At 42.2% G+C, this 19415-nt stretch overlaps 1 protein-coding gene across 1 annotated transcript; it reads left to right on the top strand.

The window, feature by feature from the left end:
- The first annotated feature begins 1134 nt into the window (after positions 1–1134).
- On the top strand, positions 1135–18488 carry Gatm (glycine amidinotransferase). Its single transcript, XM_051183528.1, has 9 exons — positions 1135–1301; positions 2463–2681; positions 9469–9664; positions 10502–10692; positions 12397–12534; positions 12665–12829; positions 14954–15017; positions 15624–15740; positions 17443–18488. The coding sequence occupies exons 1-9, from the start codon at positions 1233–1235 to the stop codon at positions 17553–17555; spliced, it is 1272 nt and encodes a 423-aa protein (XP_051039485.1). The 5' UTR covers positions 1135–1232; the 3' UTR covers positions 17556–18488.
- Positions 18489–19415: the final 927 nt, after the last annotated feature.

Raw genomic sequence — 19415 nt, forward strand, 5'->3', positions numbered from 1 at the left:
TAAATGCATGTTGGGTGATCACTCAACTACTAAGTAAGCTACATCCCTAGCTTTCCCCATCTTTTTAAATCCCTTTACTAAGGTGGGTGCATCTCTGGTCACCCTAAGTTTTGCCCAGAGAAGTAGCCTCCAGAGCTAGTTGTGTTCTTCTATGGGGTGAAACTGCTTTCTAAGTTTTGAGAAATTCTTGAAATTTCCTGAAGTCCTCACTAGCAGAATGAACCTTCATTAGGAAGGTCAAGGGTTGTGAGTCTAAGCCACGCAGCATTTTAGGAGCATAAGATAGGAACCTAGATGGGAATCTAGACGCAGTGGCTCCTTTGAAAAATACCTCATATTTATACAACTTTTATACAGTATCCTTTTTGGTCCCTGGTAAGTTCATGGACCAGGTAAAATCAATGCAACTGCTCTTAGTCTTCTATACAAGACAAATACAAAGAAACCAGCTGTGCTCATCGTGCAGACTTATAATCACAGAATTAAGGAGAATGGAAAGCTGGAGGCCAGACTGGGCTACACAGCCAGAGAAACATATTTTTTTTTTTTTTTTAATCACAAGGAGAAATACTCAAAGCTTTTGTCCCTTCCCTTAAGAAGCCGCGTGTCTATTTGAGTGCTCTAGATTTAGTTCTACCAATCCAGTTAAGGCTTCGCTGTAAAGGAACTGTACAATCGAACACCCAAGTCATGCCGAAAGAAACCTTCTAAGACCGGCTTCGAAAGGAAAGGCTATCAGCAGCCCTCCTTTATTTCTGACATTATCTGTCTGTTTTCAAGAATGGGGGGGGGGGGCAGTGTTCTAAAGAACACCTCACAGGCTCGGGTGGCAAAAGTGGGACGCTAACACAGGGTCATTTCACTTATTGTTACTTTGAGTTCTGGGTCAAGGCACAGACATGAATTTAAGCCCAAGACTGTCCTTGACCTTTGCACATTCAGGTTGCAAAATGGACTTCCAAAGCGACAGAAGAACGGACCACCCAGACGAGGCAACTGGGTAGCCTCCCAGTGGGTCTTCGCGGCGCTCCCTTGAGCCAGTACTGGACACACGAGCTAAAAAAGGGCAAGCCCCGGGACGTGACCCGCGGGCGCTGAGGCCACCTGTTCCCGGCAGCCAATAGGCCGGGCCCGGGGCGCGGCTACAAAAGGAGCGCGCGGCCGCAGGCTGGGAGTTGGCGCGAGGGCGGTGGCTGGGACCTTGTGCACACGGAGCAACCAGGACCAGGGCGATGCTGAGGGTGCGGTGTCTGCGCGGCGGCAGCCGAGGTGCTGAGGCGGTGCACTACATCGGCTCTCGGGTGCGTTCTTCCGCGACCTCGGAACCTCTACGGGATTCAGGGTGGGGACCCAGAGGAGGGCCTGGACTCCCCACTAAGACCTTGGTGTGGTATGGTGTGGGTTCGGTGGACCGAGAAGGCGTTTATTTCTGGGAAGATGCATGTGGGTGGTTGGATGGAGCTACCAGCTCCAGTTGTAACATGGATTCCCCGGGCTTACTGGGGAGTTGGAATGAGTCCATCATGTCCCCCACCTGCTGCTCCGCCCTGCCCTCTGCTTCCCGGGGATGTCTGAACGTGCATGCATGCTTGCAGACTCTTTCTTGGTCCCCAACAGGAATAACTGGCAGATGAGTTCTGCCAGCAGCTGGTTCCTGAACAGCTGTCACTGGCCCTCTTGCTTTGAGTCCCTCCAACCCCCTTGTGGAGGAATTTTAACTGTATGATTGAGAAGGGGAGGGGGTGAGTTTTGCCCAGGGGAGGGTGTGAGGTCCTGCTCTAGGTTATATAGGCCTGTATTTTTAAAAAGACGTTTTGACATGTTTATATCACCTCTTAAATTTAACTTCTGTGCCTGTATGGGGTAGTTCTTATGGTAGCTAGAGACCCACGGACCATCTGTAATATGGTGCAGATGACAGTTGGTCACTCTCCGACTCGAAATGTAAAGAATGTGAAGTATATGTCAGAGACTTAAAAAAATAGGTTGGAGCTGCATATTCTGAAAGATAAGATCTTTTCAAATGAGTCCATGTTATTTACAGTAAAAAAGAGCCAAATTTTAGTAACCTTCCAGACCGAGGAAGGAAGACTTCCTCCCTCAGCTGGACATGGCAGGGTACTTGCTTAGTGAAAGGAATGACCTGTCTTCTATGAAAATTTCTGAATGCTTGCTTGCATTATTCTGAGATACAGATCGGGGATGTGGTGGCCAGGAACCAGATCTTCCCACGGGTTTTAAAAAGTTACAGCATTTAACATAAACAAACAAAAGCAAAGCCTATAGTCAACAAAAAAAGTTATGTGGTTTGTTTGTTTTAAGTCACCCACAACCCCTCTATCAAGCAACATCTTGGTATCTCCCAAAGTAGATGTCTGTCTGTATTATCCCGGGTTCTCAGACTTTAACCCCACCTTGTTTGCGGTTTTTTTTTTTTTTTTCTTTTTCTTTTGTTTCTTAAGCTTGGAGGATCCTTGACAGGATGGGTGCAGCGAACTTTCCAAAGCACCCAAGCAGCTACAGCTTCCTCCCGGAATTCCTGTGCAGCTGAAGACAAGGCCACTGATCCCCTGCCCAAGAACTGCCCGGTCTCCTCTTACAACGAATGGGACCCGTTAGAGGAAGTGATAGTGGGCAGAGCAGAAAATGCCTGTGTCCCACCGTTCACAGTTGAGGTGAAGGTAAGCAAGGCTTTGCAAGCAGATTCTCTCCATAGCGTCTGCCAGCCCCATTCTGCACCCACCTCCTTGGCAACTGCTTTCACCTCAGTGGGGCAGAGGAGTGATTTTAAGCAATTCTGCTCGATACCACCAGTATTTGATATTATTCACATATTTCTTCCTCCTTGAAGCCTCCCTGAGAGTTGAGAACTTTCCTGGGGGGCTATTCTTTGGGTATTCCCCCCATATTTTCCTTCACAACTAGTTAGCCTGTCCTGTTGTTTCCCTTTTGCCCCATCCTTGTAGCCATTCTCACAGCTTTGGCTGCCTCATTCACTCCAGGCCAGACCACTCCCGAATGTGTCATTTAGTCTAGGTTCACACTGTGACCTCCACAGTGGATATTGCCACTTGGGACAGCTAGAGCTCCAGTTACGGGACACCTGTAAGCTAGTCTTCGTTTCTTCCTTTTAATTTTTGGCATTTTTACTTAATCAAATCAAAACACCAACATCTTTGATTTCTCCTTCAGTTACATCTCTCACGGCAAGCCTGTTGTCGGAAGGAATCTTGCCCCATGTCTGTCTCTGCCCTAGGTCTGGAGTTGGTCTATGCCTAGACTGTTGCTGCTAGCTCCCAGCTGCCCTTCCTTCACCCCCCTCCCCAGACCGTATCCCAGCCACTATTGGAGTGCCTTGTTCTAAGCCCAGATTCGGTCATGTGACTCACTGTGCTCCCACCATCCCTCTGCTTTACTAACATCCTCGTTCTGTCACTGAGAATAAAGCCCTCGTGGAACTCAGGTTTCTCCACAGGCTGGCTCCTTGCACCTCCAGGACCCCCAGTTCACACGCATCTCAGAGGTGTGCTGCATGGCAAGCTATCAGATACTCATTTCTACTTAAGTTGCGTTCTCTTCTAGTAGTTCACCGGGACTTGTAGCAGACTTCAGCAAACAAACAAGGGCCAGTAAGAACCATACATTTGATCCCACCTATGTCTCTCGTCCATTTTCCTGCACTCCCTTCTGCCACTGCCTAGCTCTAAAATGTCTTTCCTAATACCGTCCACAGTTTCCTGGCATTAAGTACTATCTTCCCTTCAAAAAATAAACTCCTAATATTCCCTTGCAGTACTCTTATGGCCAGGGTCCTTAGGGGCTAGTGTTCACGAAGTGTTATGTAAGGGATCCTTCCATTTTGTAGGCAGTTCCTAAGGTCTTGTTAATATCTAGTTAGAAATATGTCTCGAGTGTACTTGAGTTCTTCCCAAATACCTACATTTTCATCTGTAAAGCACAGTGGGTAAATAACGTCTGTAACCGTGCCTGTGTCACCAGAAATACATCGATGCAAAGGCGCTTCATTTCTGTTTGGTGAGATATGATGTATACCTCGATGAAGATTCTAAGTGTCTTATGCCACCCAGCTGGCAAGGAATTTGAAGTGCAAGGAATGCCAACCACTGGGCAGTTACTAAGCACTCTAAAGGATGTAGTTCTTGAGTGAGACCTGGCAAAGACTGCAGTGGTTTCTTTCTTTTGCTCTGAATATACCTTTGGTTCTGATAACTGAAATTTGATGGACAGATTAATTTATGTTCTACCCCCTTATTTTAAAATAAATAAGACATAGTCTCTCAAAGCATTTTCCTGAAAAGAGATATCCCTATCCATTTTGGCTGGGAAAATTCAAATTCTGGTAATAGGTTATCATCTAATCTCTGTATAAATTATTGATCACTACACAGTCATATGATCTAACATTAGATGTTTTTAATTTATATGTATGTGTCTGTATGTACATGCCTGTGTAAGTACTCATGGAGGCCAGAAGAGGGTGTCTGCCCCCCTAGTTGAAGTTGCAGGTAGTTCTAAGCTTCCAGACATGGGTGCTGGGAACTGAACTCAGGTCCTCTGGAAGAACAGCAAGTGATTTTATGGAATCAGAATTCTCAGACCTCATTTAAAGTGCTTTGTCACTTGATTTATAATTTTAGAATTTGTAGCTTTGTAGATTAAATTACTTGTGGGATGAATGCCATTAAAGTCAGGAGGCTGGCATTGAATTAGTTATTTGATAATAGTTTGATAACTCGTCAGCTGTTGACCTGCAAAATTCCTATTAAGTTTGCCAGCTGCCTCACAGGATTAAATTTGATGATAGAAAATTATATGTTGAAAAGCACAAAATATGGGAAGTATAAGTCATAGTTTTATGAATCCAGTTTGCCAGTTACATCACCTAGGAATGTTGGGAGTATATTATCTGTAGATACCAGTAACATTAGCCACATTGATTTCATTCACTTTTCTGGTTACTTCTGTCTTATGTGATAGACTAAGCTAGGTATTGAAGGAGAAGAAAGCAAACAGAAGATACATACATCCTTTAGAAGGGAGATAGAAAGATACAGATGAGTCTCATGAAGCCTAAGCTAGTTTTAAACTTGCTGTGTATTCAAAGATGACCTTGAATTCCTGATCCCTCTGCCTCTACCTTCCAATGCTAGGGTGACAGACATGTGCCACTAGGCCCAGAAACACAGATAAATTACTCTGTTTAAGACCAATAAGAGCCGGGCGGTGGTGGTGCAGGCCTTTAGTCCCAGCATTTGGGAGGCAGAGGCAGGCAGATCTCTGTGAGTTCAAGACCAGCCTGGTCTACAAGAGCTAGTTCCAGGACAGTCTCCAAAGCCACAGAGAAACCTTGTCTCAAAAAACAAAACAAACAAACCAAAACAATAAGAGTGGGTCTGTGGTGGCACAGGCCTTTGATCCCAGCACTCAGTAGGCAGAGGCAATTGGACCTCTGTGAGTTTGAGGTCAGCCTAATCTACAGAGTGAGTTCCAGGGCTACACAGTGAAACACCGTTTCTGAAAAACAGAAAGAAAAAAGGAAGGAAGGAAGGAAGGAAGGAAGGAAGGAAGGAAGGAAGGGAAAGTGGGAGGAAGGGAAAGTGGGAGGAAGGGAACAAAAGGGAAGGGAAGGGAAGGGAAAAAAATGACTGGGTTTGTAGCACATGCTAACACTCAGGACATTGAGTCAGGAGGATTTTGAGTTCAAGACCAGCCTAGCCTAGAAAGCAAAATCTTGTTTCAAAAAGAAGAATGATAAAGAACAGTGTAGGAGAGTGTCTCTAGGTGAATAGGGTTTAAAATATGCTATGGGGCATACACATTGGACAATTTTTAAAAAGCAACAAGGAAAACATCCATCAAAAGCACTATTTCAAGACTCAATGGCTTTTCTTCTAGAAAACATAGTAAATAGTTGCTTTTATCTTTTTTTTTAAAATAAGGCCCTTGATAGAGGACTTCAAAAATATTATCAATTAAGGTTAATGTAATGCAAGGTTATTGCCAGATTAACAAAAGGTTTGTGTCTATTGGTTTTTCTTAGATTTTCCAAAGAGGGTGTTTGAAAATTAATGTAGCAGACAGACTGTGGGACTGCATTCCAGGAATGCAGCTCCATCTCTGCCATAGGTTATTAAAGATGTCACATGCTGCAGTAGAGTGCTCATTGTCTGGAAAACGCTTGGTAAATGATTGCTAACTCATTTAGCAAGGCTATAAAGGAAGTATAAACAATTTCTAAATCTTTCTTAGAAAATGTAATTTGCCCTGATCATTTGGACTTTATCCAATGTTTGCCGGATTATAAACCGCACAAACATATGTTCAAATAAAAAATTTCTCCCAGGATAGTTGACTTAGTATTTCATATCAAGGCAAGGTTCACTCTGAACAGATACTCAGCACCAGACTCTTTGGAGTGAGCCTAGCAAGACGACATGACTGTGTCTGCCGTAATTCAGTGTTGCGTTTTCAAAGGCTTCTTGTCCCTCAGTGGACTGTAGAAGATGTGCCTGGCATGAAAAGATGGGAGTGGTGAATGGATGGGTAGTAGTACCAGGACGTGTCAGAGATGAAAATAAAGAACCATTATCCTCTGTCTCTAGCTGCTATTGAAGAAGTTCCTATGAGTAGTAAACTACTTGGTGTTTGACTTGGCATTAGTTTTTCTTGTTTATTTTTTTTTCATTTTACATACTAACCACAGTTTCACCTCCTTCCCCTTCTCCAAACTCCCATCCCATTCCCATCCCAACCCCCCTCCTATTTGTCCACACATCAGAAGGGTTTGGAGAGTCAACAAAGTCTGGCATACCAAGTTGAAGCAAGACCAAGTCCCTAACCCCTGTATCAAGGCTAAGCAGGGTATCCCACCTTAGGGAATGGGCTCCAGAAAGCAAGTTCATGCACCTGGGATATGATAGATCCTGGTCCCACTCCCAGGGGCCTCCCAACAGATCAAGCCACATAATTGTCAATCACATTCTGAGGGCCTAGTTCCATGCAGGTTCCCTAGCTATCAGTCCATAATTCACAAGCTCCCAATAGCTTGGGTCAGTTGTCTCTATGGTTTTCCCCATCATGTCTTTGTTAAAAGTAGATTTGCCATAAAAGTATTCAATGATTCACACTGATAACATTTTTTCCTAGGTTAGCAGTTGAACCTTTAAGCTAATCTTTAAGCTAATCAGATCTTTAAGCTAATCAGAACAGGTACCAGCAAACTTTGTTTCTGTAGAAAGGCAGATAGTAAATAATTCAGGCTTTTCAGAGAACAAAAAAAAATCTACTTTGTAGTTCAGCCCTGCCACTATAATGGAAAAGCAGCCACAGGCACTGCATAACACAATTAGCTTAGAGAGTCCCCTTAAACGTTTGTTTGGAAAAATAAGCAGCCTGGCTAGATTTGGCCTGGTGACTTTAGTTTACCAATAACTCAGCTTTCAGAGCCTAGTTAGCTAGCATCCTTCATGTTTTTGAAAGATCAGCTTTTTCTGTATCCTCCAGCCTGGATTCCAGACTAAGTAGAGGCTAGTTTACATTCATATACTTTCTATTTGTCAGATTAAGGTAAATTTGGAAGCAGAGACAAACTTAGGGGGGAAATGTTTTTGACATTTAAGATCTAGGTATTTAGTCCAGTCCTGATGAACAAAACTATTAGAAACACTAGGTGTTCCAACACCTGGCAGAGGAAGGCAGATCTCTGTGAGATCAAGGCCAGACTGATCTACATAGTGAATTCCAGGCCAGTCGACTGTAATGATGAGACTCTGTCTCAAAACAAACAAATAAAAATAAAAGTCTTTAAGAACAAGAACTATAATAAATACTCCCAGTTTTAGAAGCTTTTGTACATCACGGTGAAAATGTCCAAACATGTAGAACATAGTGGCCAAGCGCCTCACTATCTGGAATCCTGTCCACACAGGGAACTGAAGTCTTGTCCTGTTTAGTCAGGTAGGGGATGAGCACATGACCTCTCTGAGCCTCATCCTTGCATATGAAAAGGTCATGTGTTTGAGTGCCTTGTCTCTTGGGTGGGGTTGCCAAGTGCTGTGGATGATATCTAGCTAAACTAAGTGAGCTCCAATGCACTTGAGCCTTTAACCCATCGTTGCCCCTTCTTTTTAATACTTACTACTCTCTACAAATATCAGATTTCAGGTAGAAACCCTATATATAAGACACGATTAGAACCTGTAGTTGGTTGTCAACCAGTGATACAAAGAAACTTAAAAACAATACCGGCCTAAAAATGTTAAAATGTCACATGGCTTTGCCAGTGTTGCGAAGAAGTCCTAAGAGTTTTTCTCAGGGTCTGGATTCTCTGCTCTGGCTGGGTAATTGTAATATGCAGCATGCACATGCCCAGTGTATTTCTTTAAACTGGCTGATAACTTAGACAAATGCCAAACGATCTCAATGTGGACTCTTTTGATTTTTATGTTTTGCCTCTTGCCTTTGGAACGTGTTTACATGCTCCACTTCTGGAATACTGAAACTCTGTGAACTTGCATTCCAGATTACTTTCCTCCCAAAGGGGCCCAAAATTATGTGAGACTGGATTCAAGAGAGGTGAGGGTGTTAGGTATGAGACATACTGGCAGACAAACTCCAAAGCCTGGCTTGCATTGCTGCACAGTTTTGTTAAATGAAAAGTCTGTCCAGTGGGAAAGTGAGCCATGTTAAGACATGTAAAATGTATTTGAGAACATAATTTTCACACAGTTAAAATATCTTTTTCCCCCCACAAAAATCTCTTGAAGTGCAGCATTCCTGCAAGGACTCACAAGTTTGTGGATTGCTTAGGGTCTTGGCTTAATGTAGGGATTTTTATTCTTTGCTTGTTTTTCCTCTGGCTTCATCTCACTGGGACTCTCTAATAGGAGTGTTTGTGTCCTGTTTTGTCTGAAGCATGGCCAGGAAGATCCCAAGCCTGTATTGGAGACAGACAAGCTGTTAGGGGTTGGGCATGAGATCTAAGGCAGAAGGATCAAAGGCCTCAAGAGAATTTAGGGCTAGAGGGAGATGCTCAGTGGTTAAGAGCACTTCCTGCTCTTCCAGAGGACCCAGGTTTAGTTCCAACACCAATGTGTGGCACAATTCTGAAATGAAATTCTGAAATAACTCCAGCTACAGCCCCTTCTGTTGGCATCACACACACATACACACACACACACACACACACACACACACACACACACACACACACACACACACAGACACACATCTTTAAGAGTATATAACAAGATGATTTAGAGATCATCAGTCAACAAATCCTTGGTGTCTATGCAGAGGCCAGTGTGTCCAGTGCTGGGATGAGCTCTGAACAAGATTTGTAGTCTGCATCCCTCTTAGGCTTTGCAAATAGCTGCTCATGGGCTATGAACCTACCATGAGCTGTATTATTCTCCTGTAATGCTTTCATGTACTTTCTTCTGCTTCTAGGCCAATACATATGAAAAGTACTGGTCATTTTACCAGAAGAATGGAGGTCTTTATTTTCCCAAAGATCACTTGAAAAAGGCTGTTGCTGAAGTTGAAGAAATGTGCAATATTTTAAAAATGGAAGGGGTGACAGTGAGGCGGCCTGATCCCATTGACTGGTCACTGAAATATAAGACCCCTGATTTTGAGTCTTCAGGTAAGTACTGTCATGAAAGGAGTCTGACAGAGCCTTGATTTGCCATTTCCTTCTTCAATACATAAGGAGAATGCCCTTAGAATTTTTTGGAGAATCATTTGTTTTACTTACTAGGCAGAGATTATATACTTACCAAGCAAAACTTTAGAGATTATTGAGGAAGCATCTGATTCAGTTTGGTATGGTTAAGGTGAACACATTCTAAACTTCTAAATATTATAGACATTTTACATATGAACAGTGAACTGTACTTAGTTTTCCGTAATGACAGAAATTAAAGGGGAAGTAGAGGGGCTGGAAAGATGGCTCAGCAGTTAAGGGCCATTACTATTCTTGCAAAGGACCTGGGAGTTCAATGTTCACAGCACACACATCAGGCAGCTCTTAACAGCTTGTAACTCTAGTTCCAGGGGATCGGACACCCTCTTCTGGTGCACATACTCCCACAGAGACACATATTACACACATATTTCAATTTTTTAAGGGAGAATGGAAACGTTCCCATTTTAAAACTGCCACTATCTCACAACTGCTCTTGTTTACTTTACTTTTCAGAATGATCTTAGCCTAGTTTTAATTGTGTCATACTGTCCATTATGAACTCTGTTTCTAAATAAATAAATAAATAACCTACAAGTAGAGAAGGCTTGATGCTTCAAAAATCTCTCTCACTTCTTTCTTTGCATTTTTGCTTGATTCCCTTTGCCCTGTTTTATATAATTATGTAGATAAACAAGGTTTTAGTCAACTTTTTCTACAAACAGATTATACTGCTCATATTTTAATGTCTTGGAAATTTTCATCACTGAGGTGGCCATGGACCTTTTGGCTCAATAGGTTTATACAGCGCGATGCCTCGAGACATCCTGATGGTTGTGGGAAATGAAATTATTGAGGCTCCCATGGCATGGCGCTCACGCTTCTTTGAGTACCGAGCATACAGGTCACTTATCAAAGACTACTTCCACCGTGGTGCCAAATGGACAACAGCACCCAAGCCCACCATGGCCGATGAACTATATGACAAGGTAGGTACTTAGACATAGATCAGCTTGTTACTATCTTCCAACTAATCTACCCAAGGGTAGGAAAGGAATCTCTGATACTTTGCATATACTATGCATTTCCACTTTAAAAACATACTATGTCTAGATGAACCCAGGAGTAAATGTTAATGATCATAACAGCTAACATTTACTGCATTCTCTGTACTGAGTCCTGGGCTCAGGATATATCATTGATCATATTTAGTCTTACAAAAACTCTAGAAGGAGTTGAGTGGTAGTGGTACATGCCTTTAATCCCAGCACTCAGAAGGCAGAAGCAGACAGAAGCAGGCAGATCTCTGTGAGTTCAAAGCTACCCTATTCTACAAAGTGAGTTCCAGGACAGACAGGGAAACCCTGTCTTGAAGGGGGGGGGGGAGAAAAGAAACTCTAGAAGGAATTTACATTGTGGCATCATTGCATCAATGGGAGCAAAACTTGTCCTAAAGGCACATAGCTATTCACTGCTGGAGCCACAAAAATATTTAGGCTAAAGTCATTCTCATCTTCCAGCAAAAACATCTGGTGTCTTGGTCTGGTTCACAGTAAGATGAAATATGTAGTCATCTCCTGCCCGCAGGTTCTGTGCCCATGAATTCAAGCAACTGTAAATAAGTAATATTTTTGAAAACTGTGCCTGTCTTGTCATTCAACAACAAAATAGCATGCCAGTTATCTACAAAACATTTGGGTTGTGCTGAGGATTATGACTAATCTCGAGATGTTTTAAAGGATGCAGGAGGACATGCATAAGTCCGAGGCAAATGTCATGCAAGTTTATGCAATGGGCTTGAACATCATCGAATCTAGGCATTTAAAGGCTGAAAAGAAAATAAGTCCAGCACATCCAAATTGGGCAAGGAGAAACTTGGCATCTCATTTTAGGGCATGAATTGGGCTCAAGACCAACCTCCTTCTCTAAAGGGGAAGGGTGACTTCATCCCTCAGACTTTTGGAATTGTAATTAGCTACACATATGTATTCGTGTCGTGGACTGTTTCAGAGTCAATTACCCCCTGCACCCCTTCTTTCTCTAATGCCTAGCTTTTCATTTTGTTGTTGTGGTGGTGGTTTTGTAGTTTTGATTTGTTTGTGTTACTTTTGTTTGATGTGATGGAGGACTTGAGAGAAGAATCTAAGTGAGAAGGACCTGTTTTAGCTCACAGTTTGTATTTCATTGGCTGGCCCCACCCAGCTTTAGCACAACTGTGTTGGCAGAAGCATGCAGGAGATGTTTTGACTTCTTGGCAGACCAAAAAGAGGAAGGGGATACAGGAAGAGACCAGAGCAAATTAGAGCCCCCAAAGACATACTTCCAGAGACCCACCTCCTCCCAACCAGACCCCCTCTTCTAATTTTCACTACCTCTCAATAAGGCAATCATGACTCCATCAAGGGATTAATCCATTGATTAGATTAGAGCCCCTCAGAATCCATTTTTTTTTTCTGGAAATACTGAAAGGATATACTTCACTAATCCCTTAGGCTTTCCTTAATCCAATCCAACTGGATTGTCAGAATTGACCATCACAAAGCAACATCTTTTCTGTGGGTGTTTTAATCTAGAATTGAAATTGTAGTATTTTGGGAAATGATGGTATTGGACTAATTTCTAAAATCATGTATATCCTTGTAAGTTCCTCAAAAAATAAATTCATTGTGTGTGTTCATTCTTGTTCCAACTAGGATTATCCCATCCATTCTGTGGAAGACAGACACAAATTGGCCTCACAGGGAAAGTTTGTGACAACCGAGTTCGAGCCGTGCTTTGATGCTGCTGACTTCATTCGAGCTGGGAGAGATATTTTTGCACAAAGAAGCCAGGTTGCTAGCAGCTGGCTCTGACGTCTCATACTACATTATTGCATTCTTTTATGCCTAAATTTTAAAGCCTACAATCTTTTGGTTTTCTGAACTTAGAATGGAGTGTTTTTAATATTGCATTTATTTTCAGGTGACAAACTACCTGGGTATCGAGTGGATGCGCAGGCATCTGGCTCCAGACTACAGAGTGCATATCATCTCTTTTAAAGACCCCAATCCAATGCATATCGATGCCACCTTCAACATCATTGGACCTGGTCTTGTGCTCTCCAACCCTGACCGGCCATGTCATCAGGTAGGAGAGTTCTTAGGATACCAGAAAAGCTAACAACTTCATTTTAAACAAAAGGACCTTGGCACCGTAAGTATTTCCATGGTTCCCAGTGGTTCTGAATGGCAACTTTAGCAATGATCATTGATGTTATTATGTGACATTGGCTTGCTTGTGTTTTTTCAAGCTTCTCAATGTGCAAAAATCTATACTGCCATTGTGATGGTTAGTACAGTATCACCGTACTGAGAATATAACTCTTTGTAGCTGTCAAAGCATCAAAGTTGAGTGTTTGACTACATTATCGTTCAACAGTGATTTCCTTATCATTCTCAATTGCAGTTCAACGGGATTACAAGCAAGTGACTTCGGTGTGGCCAGAGCAATGCCACTGATCAGTAGCTATCTTCCCCCTCAAGTGGGTCAGCCTCCCATCAGCCTGCCCACTTGCGGAGGAGTAAATCTGCCAAGCTTGTCCTCTCTCCCTGTCACCCACAGCCTCTTGTCTTCTACCTGCTGCCTCTTGGTCCAGCTGGGAAGTGAGTTATTTGCAAGGCTGCAGGACATCTTTTTTAAAGTACTTTCATATCATGCAGAGTTATCTATTCCTTATTTTCATACCTAATGACCAAGATGATCCTTCTCACCTAATAGAACATATAGATATTCTAAGTGAGGGTACAGTTGTATGTGGAAAAACCAACTTGTAATGGGTATCTAGTGGCAACTGTAGTTGCCCACAGCCCTGACATTTGTCCTTATTCATGACCATGCAAAATGATGGGACTGTGGAGCAGATAGACTGTAAGTTTGGCATCATCACAATGTTGTTTTCTTGTAACTAAATAGGAGATATTTAAATTTTCTTTAATGAGAATGTCTTGGGAAAGTGTCTTTGGAATTTTAAATTTTAAAATCTGAAAAGCTTTAATACTTCTGTTGCTTTCTAATGTCACTGGAAGGAAGCACACACATACACACACACCACAACATAACACACACACACCACCACCACCACCACAACACACACACACATACCATACACACCCCACACACACACTCATACCACACCACACCACACACATACACAAACATATACATACACACTTGGGACACACACCACACACCGCCACACACACACACCACATCACACCACACCATACCACACACACATACACATAAACACACACACACACATACACCACTCATGCACATACACACACACACACACCACTTATGCACATACACATATACACACACTTAACACATACACACATGCCACACACATGCACACACATACACATACACACATGCCACATAATTAAGTTTGTTCTTTGACAATATACAAAGATTCTCTCTTCAACCCTCCCATCCCTACTAACCCCTTTCCTCCCTGCCAGTCCCTTTCCTACATTCATGACTTTTGGTTTTGTTTTGTGACCCATTTAGTTTAACCAGGGCCATCTGTGAGACAGCTGGATTAGGATTATCCATGGGAGCCTGGTGGGGTCACCACTGGGTACAAAGTGAAGACAATGATTCTATTAGTAGCAAACAGCTCACTAGGAAGGGGTAGGGCCCCTGAGTCCCTCATCCATCCATGTCTGTCCACAGCCCATTCTTGTACAAACCCAGCATAGGTATCCACTGCTATTTTAAACTATAATTTGAACTTAATCATAAACTTTTTTTAAAAATTGCAATTTATTTATTTTTATTCTATGTGCATTGGTGTTTTGCCTGCATGTATGTCTGTTGGGTCCCCTGTAACTGGAGTTTTTGACAATTGTGAGCTGCCATATGGGTGCTGGGAATTGAACCCACATCTTCAGGAAGTACAGCCAATGCTCTTAACCTTTGAGCTATCTCTTCAGTCCCCCCCCCCCATCATCAACTTTTTAAAAAAATCCTTATTTTGTAAATGGAGATGATTGGCTTTCTAAAAGAGCTATTAATGATAAAGAGAGCTGGGTGTCATAGCACATGCCTACAATCCTAACTTCTCTGATGCTGAGGCAGTTGGATTGTAAGGCCAAGGGCAGCCTGAGCTATATGGCAGACCTCATCTTTAAAAACAAAACCATAAAGACTATTAGGAACCCCATAGCAAATGTGGACCTAACTCTGTTGGGTTGTTTGATCTTACAGATTGATCTTTTCAAGAAAGCGGGATGGACCATAGTTACTCCTCCATCACCAGTCATCCCCGAAGGTACACTGACTTTTACAGCCTTTGTGACCAAGTATCTTCATTGTAGAGAAAGCCAACTTTTGTCAAACTAGAACTGGCATTTCCCCACTGAGCAAAAAAGTGATGGCTGGTTCTAGAGTGAGGCTGGGATAATGTATGTGAGTTTTCCTTTCATGAAAAATGAAAACGAGGGGGGCAGAATGTAAAATATCATGTAAAGCAGGATAGGACTTTTAAAGTAAGACAGGATGAATTCCAAATGAATGGTGAATGTGGATTGATTTATAAGATTTATAGATATGTTGTTCTATAAATAAAATAAGTTCTCATAACTGGAATGTAGTTCAGTGGTAGAGCGCTTTTTAGCAATGTTTAAGACCCTGGGTGGAACAGGCCAGTAATGCTGGCACAGGGTCTCTGCTGAGGCAGGGAGATGGCAGTTCAGTGCCGTTTTGTATCATAGAGAAAACTTGCCAGGAAAAATAAAAGTAACATAAGATAATAAAATAAGCTCTCATGTGGGGACTAAAGCAGGAAAGCTGTCACTTCAGTGCCCTCCCTTGTAAGTCTTTGCTCTAGACAAATGGAATCAGACATGCACGGTTTAACAGTTGATGCTATTTCTAGATCATCCCCTCTGGATGTCATCCAAATGGCTTTCCATGAACGTCTTAATGCTAGACGAGAAGCGTGTTATGGTAGATGCCAATGAAGTCCCAATTCAGAAGATGTTTGAGAAGCTGGGTATGTATGATAAACACAGCATGTTGCCACATGTAAACACTCACCACTAACTGGAGAAAAGGCATGTGGTTTATTGAATTTAATTTCAGTCCCTTTAAAAGGTACCAAATTATGACCTTATAATTGGTTAGTGATTTTGTTTCTAGTAAGCATAACCTTTAAAAGTTGGGGATGCATCATGAGTTCCTGAAAACATCCCTTGGCAATAGTTAACCCATCTTCTGTAACTCTGCCAGTTTCCTGGTGCCCGCGTGCGGAGAGTCACCTACAGTCAGATGAGTTTCTTTGCCCTTCTACAAAGAGGAAATGACTGGAGGTCCCTTAGTAGTAATTTAATGGTAATCTCCTGTTTCAGAGGCTTATAAGGACACAACTGGAAAAGTGGCATGTGTGTGTGCGATAGGAACAGTTGATATGGTTCTCAAATGCAATAAAGGGTGCCAGCCAGTTACTCCATTTTAAAGGGCATGGTTGACTTCTACCTGGGGCTGAGTTTTCCTATTCTGACATTGAAATTTCAGACCAGGATTCTAATACCATTGAGGAAAACCCTGAAAGAAAGGATTTCTTGTGAGCCATGGGGCACACATGATGTGTGAGCTGTTCTTGGCACATTTCACATATCCTCAATGTGTATTTGTCAACAGCCAGGCAGCTTACCTGTTGAAATAGGTTGTTAAAAATTTTGTTCTACATTTCTGACCTACTCCATAGAAGACTGTTTTCTTATTTGCCATATCCATCCTTAACGTAGAATTGGTTTTTTAAAAAGATAGCTTGACTGTTTTGAATTGAGCAGAAACTGGTGATTAGACCCATAACACCAAGCCACTTTTTCTTTGGCCTTCATTAAGTAACAAAATTACTCGGATTCAACTTTTTCATCTGTTACGACTTTGTTGTTTCTCAAACTTAAACTAATGGAAAGGATCAAGTAACCCGGTTTGATAGTTTTAATTTTGTAGTTAAACTCTGTTTAGACATGGAGAACTTTCATATCAAATAGCTATGCTTCCCTCCAATTCAGGATGCTTCTTATTCCACTTCTGCTCTGCGTTTCCCCTCAAACCTCTCTCTCAGTCTTCTAAGCCCCAGGTGGGCGGAGGACCTCAGGGGAGCACTGTAGTGACTCAGTAGCTCATCTGCCCCCTCAAATGAAGGAGGAAGAAAAACAGATGACTGTGTCTATCATAACGTGTTCTTTCTGAGTGCTGTTAAGTTGCCTGTTCACATTGTAGACATGTCCTTACAACCGATGCTGGATGAAGCCAATTATCTAATCAGCTCTGATACCTGAATTACCATACAACCCAGATAGTAAACCACAGTTCTGATGCACCATTTCCTTGAGGTGGTCTGGCACCATTTATCTGTAAAAGATGAACATGTCCTTACTGTGTTTATGTTGAGTCCGCTTTTCAGTACTTGATTTTGGTACTGCTCATCTGGGCTGTTTATGAACAGACACTAGAACAAAACTTGAGTCTCTGTTGACATTCTTGTTGAAGGTGTTCTGTTAGTGATGGGCTAGGTTAGATGAAAGATAGTCTATGAAACAAAATTTAAAAAGAAAAGACCATTGTGGACTGGATTGCCCTGAGGGATTTGAACTTTGGTTTCTCCAGGTGTTTGGACTTAACTTCCTGTCAGCAGAGTTTCATGTTAGTCCATCTAACTGACTGGTCTTTCTCTCTCAATGCAGGTATCAGTACCATTAAGGTTAACATTCGAAACGCCAATTCCCTGGGGGGAGGCTTCCACTGCTGGACCTGTGATATCCGGCGCCGAGGCACCCTTCAGTCCTACTTTGACTGAGCAGGCATGGCGTGGCTTGGGGCATGGCCTCAGAGATACCCACGGAGCATAGCAGCAAGGCCCATCCTGTCGCTTTAATAAATGCATGAACTGTAGCACTTTGAACAATCACAACTTTAACAGGGGTCCCAGCCTGGGTTACTGTTCTTTCACATAAGGGAGGTGACTCTTGCTAGGTTTACTTTCTTCTCCTAAGTTCTTTACTGTTTGGCTTCAAGGATAAAAGCTGAGTAAATGTATACCAAGGCAAAACTTAGTCACTTGAGTAACTTGGCCGCTAATATTTAACCATCTACCTCTGTTTTTAATTTTCTCTCCAAAAGGCAGCTTGAAATGTCAGTTCTAACCTTATTATTTTTCCCCCCTTTTGGTGGACTTATGAATGTTCGTATCACTTCTTTTTTCCTAACTGGGACAAAGACTTAGGAAAAAACCCCACAGATCCTAAGCAGAATCAGATATTTGCCTTTTTTTCTAAAAAATCAAATTTGGATAATTTTTTAAAATTTGTTTTTAAATAACCTAGGCTATGCAAACACTGAGAAAATGAAGTGAATTTTCCATAAATGCTTTTAACATTCTTGCGTCGACATTTGGTCCTAAACGCTAATCCTACACCATACCTCATCTCAAGTGGGTTATTCTTGTCTTCTTCTTTCCTTTCCAAAAATTGAAAGAAGTGCTTAGTGTAATAGGTATAACTCATAGTCCCCATCCTTAATGTTGATGTTCAATATCTAACACATATAACGGCATCTTTGGTAATCTAAGACTTGTTTACATTTGTGCAAATTGTTTAAAGCATAGAGTTTTGAAGCATTTTTTAAAAACTAATGCAGGCAAAAAATACATGTGACATTAAATAATTTTAATGTTGGATATTGTATATGTATTTTTATTCTAATAAACTTTTGTGTTCCAGATTGGATTTTATTAGAGTTTAGCATCAGTCTCATGCCTTTAGTATAAGTTACAGGAGTGTAGCTGTTGGATGAAAGTTCTCTCTGTAGAGTGGTGAGAGAGAGAGTGTGTGTGTGTGTTCTGTGTGGATACACATGTTGAGAGGTATGCACGTGTGTGTGTGCCTGTGGAGATCAGAGGTCAACCTCGGGTGTCATTCTTCAAGTGTCATCCACCTTGATTGTTGAAACAGAGTGTCCTTTTCACTGGCCTGGAGCTCACCAGTACATTTGTTGACTGGCCCAGTAGGTTCCAAGGATCCGCCTGTCTCTTCCTCTCCAGCAGTGGGATGTGAGCACACACCACCACACCTGGCTTTTTTCCCTCGGGTTCTGGGGATCAACTGTTCTTCCCATGCTTGAACAAGTACTTTCTCAAAAGAGCTTTCTCCTCATCCCACGTAGGAGCAGAATGTAGTCTTCCGAAATAATCAAGATATTCATCCCCAATTCAGACCTAATATTGTTATTCAAAAATGGTTGACAAAGATTGGTCATAGTCCTAGCATTTGGGAGGTAGTGGCAGGAGGATCAAGAGTTCTAGCTCAGCCTTAGCTGCATAGCCAGATCAAAGCCAGACTGGGCTGCATAAGGCCTTGGCAAAAGAAAAAGAAAGGGGAAAAAAGAAGAAGAAAAGAAAGGAAGGAAGGAAGAGAAAAGAAAAACGGAAGAGGCCAAAACAGGAAACAAGGAAGAAGGGAAGGAAAAGAAATGAACAGCCATAACTTGGCTTATTCCCCACTCATTCAAAGATGTCTGACTGTTTTGTAAGCATGGCATGTGACAGGACAGGGGGTCTGTCCTGGGCCCTCAAAAGAAAAGGGGTCTCAGCTCTGGAGAACTGAGAATGAAAACACTGCATAGGAGTGTAATTAGAGATGAGTACAGATTTCAGCCACCC

This window comes from Phodopus roborovskii, unplaced genomic scaffold (genome assembly GCF_943737965.1).
Source record: "Phodopus roborovskii unplaced genomic scaffold, PHOROB, whole genome shotgun sequence".
Lineage (NCBI taxonomy): Eukaryota > Metazoa > Chordata > Mammalia > Rodentia > Cricetidae > Phodopus > Phodopus roborovskii.

Excerpts from the sequence above, each read along its gene's own strand:
- Gatm (XM_051183528.1), top strand. The coding sequence starts at position 1,233 with ATGCTGAGGGTGCGGTGTCTGCGCGGCGGCAGCCGAGGTGCTGAGGCG. Across the intron at positions 9,665-10,501 it reads CCCTGATTTTGAGTCTTCAG|GTTTATACAGCGCGATGCCT; the intron begins GTAAGTACTGTC and ends TTGGCTCAATAG. Across the intron at positions 15,018-15,623 it reads ATCACCAGTCATCCCCGAAG|ATCATCCCCTCTGGATGTCA; the intron begins GTACACTGACTT and ends TGCTATTTCTAG.